The sequence below is a fragment of the Eleutherodactylus coqui genome, chromosome 3 (assembly GCF_035609145.1).
Source record: "Eleutherodactylus coqui strain aEleCoq1 chromosome 3, aEleCoq1.hap1, whole genome shotgun sequence".
In the NCBI taxonomy this organism is placed as follows: Eukaryota; Metazoa; Chordata; class Amphibia; order Anura; family Eleutherodactylidae; genus Eleutherodactylus; species Eleutherodactylus coqui.
The window spans coordinates 18655719-18667552 of record NC_089839.1 but is presented as its reverse complement, the minus strand read 5'-3'; the positions used below and the strand labels follow the sequence as shown (position 1 = coordinate 18667552).

Genomic DNA, 11834 nt, shown 5'->3' with positions numbered 1-11834 from the left:
GACTGCAGGTCTCCTCTACCTTATCTGTACTCAGAGGGTTATCACTTACCTGTGGTGTTACATGGGACTGTAGGTAGCATCTAATAAATTATCTGTACTCGGTTATCACTGATCTGTGGTGTTACATAGGACTTCAAGTCACATCTACATTATCTGGACTCGAGGGTTAGCACTTATCTCTGGTGTTACATAGGACTGCAGGTAGGCCATTGAGCTCTGCTATATGAGTGGTGGAGATAGAAGACTGCAGGGGTCTCTTGTTTCGCCTCCTCTGGACTTTCTCCAGTACAGACTGTAGTGCAGACTGGTTTGTGAGCGGGTAACAGACTATGAGGAGGTGACGGGCGCCACCTGGTGGCCTGATGCGGTGGGGCTGTATACGAGCGGACGGCTGACTGCAGCATGGAGGAGAGGAACCCATGATACAAGCACTAGCGCTGCTGCTACCGCTGGTGATGGTGGTGCAGCGGCCGTACCGGAGCCGAGCAGTCACCGGGGGCTCTGACCGCTGATGTAGCCAGGGATGTGCCCGGGGTCCAACACTCTTATACCGGACAGGCCCCGCCCCGGGGCGGGGCGCAGCAGGCTTTAGTCTATCGCTTGTTCTAGCTCTGGGTGACACACAGCTACCAGAAGCTGCCGGGGGAACGCTAGGTCCGGCTCCTCACACCGACCACTGGGATTGTGGAGTTCACCGGCTACCTTCCCGGGAGACCCGCCGCCTTCACCGGGATTACTGCAAACATGGATTGAAACTTGTTTAGCTCCAACTTTTTGCTTTGTCCTCGTTGCCTGGGATCTGTTGTAGCCGCGGAGAGCAGGGTGGTGGGGGATCCATGGAATGACCCCGGCTCCCGGGCTCTGAAGATCTACAGTCACACCTGGGAGTGGGGGTCCTCTGCTACAGCGCACTCCCGGGGGGCTCCTCTGCGGATGTTACTGGGAACCATGTACTTTCTGTTCTCTTGGATATACTGGGGCTCACTGGTCTATATCTACTCTGCCCAGGTAAGAGTGCTGGCACAGGGGGTCCTGGGGTGATGTTGACAGCTCTGTGCCCACATGTCATTGCCTCTCTCCTGCTTTGTACCAGCTCAGCACATGCCATCATTCTCTCCTTGGGCACGTAGCGCTTTCCATAAATACCCACAATACGTGCGGCTGGACTCAGGTGATCGCTGCCTCCGTGCGGGCGCAAAAGTTGGATTTCTTTTGCAGGGCTGCGAATTAATGCACAGCATCTCGTGTGAAATCAGTGGGGGGGGCTGGTGCCGGAGGTGTAACCCGAAGCTGCTGGACCCCAATGCAAAATCTGTAACAGGACCCCCAACTATAATGCTTCATTCATAGTACTGCGAGACCCTCTAAGGGGACTTGCACACATGTGGAACATTTCTGGCACTTTAATCTGCTGCTGTGGATTTTTGCTGTATACATGCAGATTTTAAGCGACTTTAGAAATATTCCACACGTGTCCCTAAGGCTCCAGGGCCCAGGTGCATCCTCTGTACCCATTCTAGTTATGCCCCTGGGCGATGCCATCATAGCCCCCTAGTCCAAGGCTCGGCACTGCGAGGCTTCGCTATACAGCAGCACGTGTGTCCAGCCTTAGGACTACGGAACCCCGTGAGTTACACGAACTTCAGGCAGCAAGGTGCATGCCCCCCAGGGCTCGTTGCCTTAGCGTTGGCTTACGGGGACAGGAACACTATTGGATGTTGTAGGGGTGGTAATAAATGGCAGCGCCTAAATTCTAATCCTTTTATTGATGGATTGCTCACCTATTCTGCAGCGGTGTACAATGAGTTACTGGCGACTGTGACATAAAGAGAGGGCCCGGCTTCTAACGTGGAAGCATTGCTTTAATGTGCATCACCCCAGAGCATTGTCATAGATACAGAGCCGGGGAAGTGAGCGGCCAGCGTGTGACTGGACTGTTAATGGGTCACTTAAGTTTCCTCCTCTTGTCGGGGTAAGCAGGCCTCCTTCCCACTGGCTCCCCTTTTCTTTCTGACGACAGATCAGTAGGCCGGGTTAAGCCAGGCGGCTCATGCTGCACGTACACTTTTTTTTTTCCAAATGTAAACCAGCCTTGAGACAGACTAAAGGCCTTTAAATCTCTTTCATGTGACTGGGCCAAGCTTTGCTTCTCTTTTTTTTTTCTTCTTCCCCTTCATCTGTGTGTGCACATTGCCAGCAGTCGCTAGGCCTCAGTCCACATTGTGAGTTGGAAATGTCCTTGAATGAGCAGGCTCCTCGCTCTGACAGATCACAAGCTTTTCTTTTCTTGCTCTGCTTGAGGTTTTGGGAAGGGTCCTTGTGTGCTCACCAGCAGCTTTTACAAGTAGAGCCCTAATTGTTTTTCCAAGCATTTACAGTTACAAAGCTCAACTAATGAGGAAGGAGAGATTGTGGCAAGACAGGCGGAGTGAGACACTTTTAACTGCTTCACTTCCTCGCCCGAACCTCCTAGGAGTAGCTGTTAGCGGCCAATGCCATTCAGATAAAGGGAGGTTTCACAAGCTGCATATTTTGGAAAAACCCACTTGCAGTTTTTGATGCAGTTTTTTTTTTTTTTTAAACCAAAGCCAGAAGTGAATTAAAAAAAAAAATGAAAACTATAAACAAAGGACTTCTTCTTTCTGGCAGAGCCTCAAAAAACTGCAAGTGCGTTTTTCTAAAACAAAAAAAAACAGTGCGTGACGCCTCCCAAAGAATAACAAAGCCTGGTTGCTGACTAGCCCCTTCTATATGTATGAACTCGTAAGGTAGAAATAACCCACAATGGAGGGATTGATTGATCGTTAACATGACTAGCTCATTGTGATGAACTTGATTTACAGCATTGTAATACATTGTAGCTGAGCTCTTCTACACTGAAGGATTGTCTTCCAGATTCTAGCTGGATTGTTCAGTGTAAATGCATGCCCAATCCGAACAACAAACGATAATTCATGCTTAGTTTGAGTTATGTTGGATTAATAATGAAACGCCAATCTGCCCATGTAAACAGGCAGTCACTCATTCACAGTAAATAGGCAGTCGTTCATAGATGAAGGCGAGGGAGTGGAACAATATCCGTCTGCTCCACCTCCATTCACTGAGCGATGATCCCTTCTGTGTGAAAACACGTGAGCGATTATCGCTGGGACGGCTGTCGGACACTTCTGCACCCGACAATCATCCCGTATAAAAGGACCCTTTAGTTATCATAATGCATACATGTCAAGCTAAGGTTTCCTGCATTTGTAGTGCCTCCATTAGCGCCGGCTACCTCCATAGCGCTGCGAGGATCTGGTTCTGACATCACCAGCGGTGATTCCTGTACTGTACTTCTACGGCTTGGCTCCAAAGAAAACTGATTATTGTCTGTCTGCAGCTTCCATAGAGCCTCAGACAAGTGTCAAGGGAGGAACTAGTCGGTGTCCTAGTCGGAGTATCTGCAAGGTCATGTCATGTACTTCCCTCTCAGTCCTGACAAGTTGTGCCGGACTTTGGGGGGGGACCTTGCTGCGGGGGCAGGCTGCTTCCTATGAATCCAGCGCTGGTTTTCTCCAGAACTGTTATTGGCTGCTGTAAGGAGTCATTGTTCACAGCGATGGCTGGAAAATCTGGGCAGGATCCAAAGCTCTTTCTAGAGATACATTCCTATGTATAGCGTTGTCCATTCAGATATTAAATCGATCTACAGCCTCTGTACCCCAGCGTGTAAAGCTAAAGGGCTCTGACGTCAGGGCCTCCTTACACCCCTGTAAGAAATAATCTGGGAACCCAAGTACATCAGTGTAATCGAATGCAAACCAACGTCTGACTATGAAGTGGAGCAAAGTGGCAAGAAATGCGCTTAATGCCCATAAGCGACTATTACCAGCATCTCGGCTCTACTGGAAGTCACCAGGTTGCAGTTGGTTTGACTTCCTCATGGCCACAGACGTTCCATTTGGGACTTACTTTCCAAGGTCACAGCCGGCGGCTTAGTGTAACATGGCAATGGTTAGAGTGAAGGAAGGCGATCTGACAGCCTGGAATCCTTCTTCAGATCTCTCTTTGGGTGGGGCGCAGGGTTTTTAAGTGTTACAATAAAAGCAGGAGAAGAGAAAAGGAAATCTTGTAAGGCTGGAAAAGCTGTCTTTGGCTGCTTACCTACATTGCTTGGCAGTGCTGCTCACACCTATGCTTGCTTTATGTTCCATGTGCGTGCTTTTAACCCTAGTTACAGTCTCCATCTCGCTGTGCACTTTTTTTTTTTTTTCCCTGACCGTGCCAGCGAGTGGTCAGGTGCTATGGGCATTGTTTCTGGGTGAGATGGCAGCTCGCCGTGCAGAGAAGGAGCTTCTTCCAAGTTTTAGCTCAGCAATGTCAGCAGTACTCTAGCTTTACTGCAAGGGAAAAGGTCACCCCACATAGCCGGGCACTGCAGCAGCCACTTATGACTGGCACAGACCACAAGGACAGCCTGGACCCTTCATCGCTGTTGAGGTTTAATTCTGTCCTTGGAGACAGTATTCCTGAGCAGGACTCTGTGCTTCTGCTTCTCCCAATGGCAGTGAAGGGTTAATGGTAGTTAGCTAATTAGCTATTAGTTTATTTCACCGCTGTCAGTCAAGGTCCTTCCTAATCCTGGCCTTCATAGCATAAAGGTTAGCGCCAAGGCCTTTTAGTTATTACGTGCAAGCACCAATTTCATTGGTCACTTAGTACAAGCTGTTAAGTTGAGGTAACCGGACCTCCATCCTAATAATCATTTCATTAGATCCTTAGATGACATTTGGGATGAATACCCAGAAGAGGACCAGATGTGTTGCCTCCTTCTACACAAGCAATAGACATAAGCATTCTATATGTGCCTTGTGTAGTCGCCTCACCAGCGTGGCTGCCTCTGGCCTGCCCCACTTCAGCCAACTTCTTGTCTGTGTTTCTCTGTGCTATGATTGCTACCTCCGGAGCTGTAGTTCCCTCATGTAATACAAGTTTTAGCAGTAGTGGATTTCTGTAGTACCGAAGCTGAATGTAATCTATTGGTCTGTTCTCTGGTGTCCAGAAATAGAAGATCCGCATTTTGAGAAGTCTACTTTACAGAACTGTTAGCCGTGTGTGTAATATATATTAGTGCTTCTTGTTAAACAGAAGGGAGCGATTGGAATTGAATGACGCTTTCTCTGTGATTGTAACGTTGATAGAAGTAACTACAATATCGGAGCAAAAGGAGCATTTATTGTGGAGAAACGACCCCTTGTAGGGAGGCTCTAGTACCCTGTTGTATTGCCTCTAGCTTGGATACAAGATGTGATACAGGCAGGTATGGAGGCTCTAGTACCCTGTTGTACCGCCTCTAGCTTGGATACAAGATGTGTTATGGGCGGGCATGGAGGCTCTAGTACCCTGTTGTACTGCCTCTAACTTGGATACAAGATGTGATACGGGGGCATGGAGGCTCTAGTACCCTGTTGTACCACCTCTAGCTTGGATACAAGATGTGATATGGGGGGACATGGAAGCTCTAGTACCCTGTTGTACTGCCTCTAGCTTGGATACAAGATGTGATACAGGCGGGCATGGAAGCTCTAGTACCCTGTTGTACCGCCTCTAGTTTGGATACAAGATGTGATACAGGGGGGCATGGAGGCTCTAGTACCCTGTTGTACCGCCTCTAGTTTGGATACAAGATGTGTTATGGGCAGGCATGGAGGCTCTAGTACCCTGTTGTACCACCTCTAGCTTGGATACAAGATGTGATACAGGCGGGTATGGAGGCTCTAGTACCTTGTTGTACCACTTCTAGCTTGGATACAAGGGGCATGAAGGGTTCTACTACCCTGTTATACTGCCTCTAGCTTGGATACAAGATATGATGCAATGGGCATGAAGAAGGGTTCTACTACCCTGTTGTACCACCTCTAGCTTGGATACACGATGTGATATGGGTGGGCATGGAGGCTCTAGTACCCTGTTGTACCACCTCTAGCTTGGATACAAGATGTGATATGGGCGGGCATGGAGGCTCTAGTACCCTGTTGTACTGCCTCTAGCTTGGATACAAGATGTGTTATGGGCAGGCATGGAGGCTCTAGTACCCTGTTGTACCGCCTCTAGCTTGGATACACGATGTGATATGGGTGGGCATGGAGGCTCTAGTACCCTGTTGTACCGCCTCTAGCTTGGATACAAGATCTGATATGGGGGGCATGGAGGCTCTAGTACCCTGTTGTACCGCCTCTAGCTTGGATACAAGATGTGTTATGGGCAGGCATGGAGGCTCTAGTACCCTGTTGTACTGCCTGTAGCTTGGATACAAGATGTGATACAGGCGGGCATGGAGGCTCTTGTACCCTGTTGTACTGCCTCTAGCTTGGATACAAGATGTGATATAGGGGGCATAAAGGCATTAGTATCTTGTTGTACCGCCTCTAGCTTGAATACAGGATGCGGGCATAGAGGCACACAGGTTCTGTATGGTATCCTGTGGCATATTGGTCCACATTTGCTGTAACTGAGCCTCTAGATACAGAGCCGGGGAAGTGAGCTTGTGTAAACTCATATGCTGTTGAAGTTGGACAATTCGGCAATACGACTATCAAGCTCCATCCCAATAATGCGCCCCTTTCAGATTTTGGTAACGGGGTGACATCTCTTCTCTGCGTCGTAGAGGCGTCTAGTGGTCAACAAGCAGAAGAAGAGGTCACTACATACAAGGAGCCTCCGAGAGCCTCTTATAGGCCAAGGGGGGAACCAATTTTAGGGCCTCCGGTGACAAGACCGTCCATCTAATCACCACAACTCTCATCATTTACAGATCTGCATGAGATGGAGCCGCAGGACGGGATTTACAGCAAAATTACAGCTTCTTCTGGGGGCTTCTTGTTTTGTTTGTATGTGTATGCATGCGTGTGCCACAGTTTTTTATTTAATGCATGAATTGTCAAGCTCAACTTTGCTACATTTGTAAATTATAAAAATGTATTTCCCTGCCATGTTTAAGCGCACCATGCTTTATATGCTGTTCTATTCTCTCCTCAGTAGTGCGCTCCTGTATAGAATAGACTATATCCTAGTTCGGCCCTGGAACAAACACACAATGAAGTTTGCTTGTGTTGCACAATGTTCCCCTCTGTGTGTGCTGCTTCGGTTATTGGATCATAGACTTTGGACCCATAAGAGCCAAGCCTGAAACATGTCTGTGGAGCTCACAACACGCGCACTCACCTCTGCAGGCTGTTTGTTTTTACCACTGAGTGACCTTCAGATATGAACAGCACAGGAACCGTACGCCGGGCCGTGAACACGTAGGGCTGGACAGAGCTGGGATTCCTAATACTAGAACATTTTATACTCTGCTGATTTAGTTTTGTTTCACACCTCTGATGCTTCGCCCTTAGTATTAGGGGCCTGCTGTAAACAGAAGGCCATTTATGGGGCCATTGCCTGTCTTCAGACGCAGACTAATAAAAACCAGTTGGGTGAATGGGGCCTGTGAATATGTTTGAGATGTGCCTGGAGCTTTCCCATTCTATGTGATAAATCTACAGTGTAAGCGCAGTATTAAATTAGACTCGGGCCACCTGCACGTGAACAGATTTGCATTGCAGAATCCGCAGTCTGCGTCCGCACCAGGGGTCCGCAGCAAACGCCGTTCAAAGCATGCCATGGGAAATCTATCCTTCCTGCACACTCGGGGGAAACTGCAATTGGTTTCCGCGAGCAGAGGAAAAATCACAGCATGCTCTGTTTTAGTGGGAAGCTGTCCGACCTGCGTCCCCTCTGCAATTGACATTGCGGACAGGTCGTGGATTCTGAGTCATCGTGGGAAAGAAACCTATTTTAAAAAAATCTGTACTGCACATGTCTGCCGGCAGCGCAGAGAAGAGACACAGGTACGCACGAATGCCGGCTGCTGTCAGCATCTGAGTCCGCTGCGTGCTCCCGCATGCAGAATCCGACCTGTCTGTGTGCAGGTGGTCTTAAAGGGGTTGTCCATTTGTAAATTATTGATGGCCTATCCTCAGGATAGATTATCAGTAGATCGGTGGGGATCTGTCATAAGGAAGCTTTGCTGATCACAGCTGATTTCTGCAGGTCCCACTGCAGTGGCCAGACTTCATATTACAGTCACAGCAGACCCGCAGAGGTCCCAGGCGACCGATCACTACTGATCTACTATTTGACAACCATTAATAGTTTACATCTGGACAATCTCTGTAAGTGCCTTTTACATGGGCCAGCGGTTCACACATGTTCGCTTGCCTGATCATCGGCCCATCTGAATGTCAATGATCAGGCAACAAATGAGCAAACGCTTCTTCGGCCGCTGATTTGATGTTTTAAGCTGGCATAAAAAAAAATGTATTTGTCGTCCGTGTATAGCACTGAACACAAACTGACCCTGACAGATGAGGGATGTGATCGGGGAGTAGTAGGAGCAGGAAGCCATGGAAGCAAAGCTTAAGACTTGAGGAAGTCATTCACCGTCCGTCACTCTGATGATTGTTTCCTATTGTTCTCTTTTAATGGTTTCCTGTGCTCTTGATTATGTCTTCACTAATCAAACACAATTGTAACTGCAGCGCTTATATGACCGCCTGTATTTAATCAAACATCCCCAAGCTGACACTTGGAAAGATCGCAAGGACAGAGGAAAACTAAGACCAGCCCCAAATCAAATAAAAGACCACCGAGAACAGAAGATGGGAGCAAACGGGATGCTGCCCTACAGAACTCTGTGCCCGCTCGTTACACTCACCCTATATAAATGCCCACAACCTAAAACTCCTTTAGTTTGCCCAGCTGCAGTTACACCTTTCAATAACATGGCCATGTATGGGGAGGATCCTGCTCTCTATGTAAATAGTGGGAAAGGCCGACTACGTGGATCTGTTCCCTGCTTTAGCCTAGGATCATGGCAGGAGAAGTTCATACATTGTGTAAATCGCTGGTCTGGGCCTCGTGGGATCCTTGGGGGTCAGGAATGAGATCCGATTGGGATTTGTGCAGTGTGGGAGACTTTCTATCCGTTTCCCGCTCTAACTTTCTTTGATTCGCGAGTTTGCCCTTTTACTTTCTTGCATCTTGCCTAATAAATGTTCTCATAAGTTTCTTTTGTTTCTCTTGTAGTTTTCCCTGGCGGCCCCCACACACGAAAAAGAGCCGAAACCCACAGGTAAGGAACACTTCTCCAGAACTACTTTTTCTTAATCTGGTATTGTGAACAGCTGTCCTTGTATGTTCTGAAGCCGGGCTTTACTGCACTGTAACCTCATCACACACATTTCTATAGCTGGAGGGGGGGGTAAAATCCCATTTTCTCGAACGCTCTGGGTGATTGATATCTGAGCAAATGGATAAGCAGAGCTCTCGCTGTGTGTTGGTACTGCTTAAAGGGGTAAACCCGTTGCAGCACGGTCTTGCTGATCAGTGGTGGTCCAACCATTTGGACCCCCTGAGATTGCAGCCTAGCATGTCCTCTAATTTGGACATCGAAGGATATGCATGCGTGCATCTGTTCTATTCACTTAAATGGGACTGCTGGAGATGGCCAAGCACTTGAACTTGGCCATCTCCAGCAGTCCAACTGAAGTGAATTGAGCATAGGCGCATCCTCCACTACCCACACTGCAGGACGGGCTGCGCTGCAATTTGAGGGATGCAGAGGGACTACCGCCAGTCAATCAGCAAGTTACCCCCTATTCTGTGGATAGCAGATACCTTGCTGTGGTGGGAGGACTCTGTTAAGTTTCTGCCGCAACTAGGTGTTGGCATTCATCTGGTGGCTTTTGCCAAGAAGGCTGTCTTAGGGCACTTTCCATTTTATAAGTTAAAACCAAGGCAGGGAGAACACATGTGAACACTTGGCTTTTCCTAGCTGGTCTGTGATAGTGGGAAATCTATAATTTTAAAACCCCAGATGAGCTTATATGTTGTCCCCATATTTCAGATGTGGTGCAGGAGCACCTATGTGATCGCTGGCTCCATGTCTAATGTGGCTGATCCAGGAGAACATTGTCCGGGACAGGGGGTCACAGCTGCATAATCCCTTCTATTCAGGAGGTTGCACTTGTGTAAGTTTAGCTGTTAGTGCTGGATCTTTCTGCACCTTTAAAGGGATTTTCCCATTAAAAAAAAGATTTATTCTGTATCCACAGGATTGGGGAAAAAATGTCTGCTTGCTGGGGTCCAACCACTGGGACTCCCAGTGATTTGGAGACTAGTGCACTTGAGTGACCTGTGTAAATGAGGCAATGATGTGTGCAAGCGTGACTACTTCTATGAGATGGCTGAACACCTCAATCTCAGCCTGTCCCATAGAAGTGAATGGAGCAGTGGCCGGTCACGTGCACCTCTCTGTATTTACATGTAGTGTTCGTGTGCACAAGTATTGGGATCACTGAGGGTCCCAGCCATCGGACACTTATCCCCCTATCCTGCGGAGAAATGCAGTTAGCGTGAAGACTCCTTTTGAGGAGCTGGAGTTTCTTTTTGTTTCGCCCCCCTAGCATTAATGATGATTAAAGGGATATTCCCATCTCTTAAAGTGATGGCATAATTTTAAGATCGATGAAGAGCTGACCTCTGGGACCCCATCCATTCTGAGAATGAAGGAGCCAACTTGTGTCTTTTTTCCTCTCCTGCTTTCCCTGCACAGCACCCCCAGATGTGCAAGTGAAACTGTAACATAACTTCATTCAAGGAAATAAGGTCAGCTGCAGTCCCACGACTCTGTGACTGGTGCCACAACTTCGGACCGGCACTGTGTCTCCTTCATTCTGAGGATTGGTGGGGGTCGTAGAGGTCAGACCCCAACCAATCATTAAGTGATAGATAGGCTATCGCATTCTAAAATTGGGATAACCCTTTAATGTCTGGCATAATAAAAGGCTAGTATGGCTCATTGTGCTTTCTTATTATCGTTTAGCCTGCAGGTGGTTGGTGATTAGTCAGCCCGTTTATTTTAAGCTCCTGATATGTGGAGATCGTGCAGCAGTAAGGGGGGTGCTGTATGTTCCTGCATTGTTACATAGTCACGACTCTTCATACGGCTGTATTGTCGCATGACTGTCGGCTTAGATCTGAACACCCTTCATTATCATTTTGCTGCTGGCAGCAGACGGGGGTCAAGACTTTTTACCACCTTATTGGCGTAGTGGCATTTACCGTATCTGAATAGAGACTTGACAGAGCACGTAGTGCATGAAACTGCCCTCGGTGCATGTGATAAAAGTAGTTTCTGTGTGGAGGACAAGTTTCCGTGATGGCAGCAGCTGAATTTATCAGCGAAGTTTATCAACCCTTGCGCCGCTGCACCAGATAAGCTCAAACGTGAGGCAGCGGCGTGCTGTTCCCTTACTGTGCATCCCTCATTGCAAAGGCAAAATTGTACACGGGACACCAGATACTTTGTGCAACTTGGGGCATAATCACATGGGCAAATTTCTCATGTCAGTGTTTGAATTGACTGCACTTGGACAGAACACTGATTCATTAAGTTAATGGGGCCATGCAATAGAGATGTGCAGGGGTTACAGGGGAAGGGGTCCCCTCTTAGGCTATATTTACATGAGTCTTGAGCACAACTCACCGCACACAGACACCATATTGCAAGTTCCACTATCGCACACAAATGGGTTCTGTACGTCTCGTATCTGCATAGAACTCATGCATTATTCTCAACTTTGTTAATATGGCGAAAAGCAGACTGACGGCCTGGGTGTATTAAAACTTTATATATGGCAAGATGCCCTATTCTGGTTCTCAGATATCAATCGCCCAAGTCAATGGTTGCGCACACACAAATCTGGAGCGCACATGGATTACATCCGGGGGCACTCTGTTTTTCATGGATC

At 48.0% G+C, this 11834-nt stretch overlaps 1 protein-coding gene across 7 annotated transcripts in view; it reads left to right on the top strand.

The window, feature by feature from the left end:
- Positions 1 to 488: 488 nt before the first annotated feature.
- The window catches only part of VEGFA (vascular endothelial growth factor A), a 57060-nt gene continuing 45714 nt past the window's right edge, over positions 489 to 11834 (top strand). For 2 of the 7 annotated variants that reach the window (XM_066595241.1, XM_066595235.1), the window contains exons 1-2: positions 489 to 1008; positions 9109 to 9154. In XM_066595241.1, the coding sequence (XP_066451338.1) occupies positions 934 to 1008; positions 9109 to 9154 (121 nt within the window). In that variant the 5' untranslated portion in view covers positions 489 to 933. The remainder of the gene's footprint in view (positions 1009 to 9108; positions 9155 to 11834) is intronic. The other 5 variants (XM_066595239.1, XM_066595234.1, XM_066595237.1 and 2 more) reach the window with 5 other exon arrangements.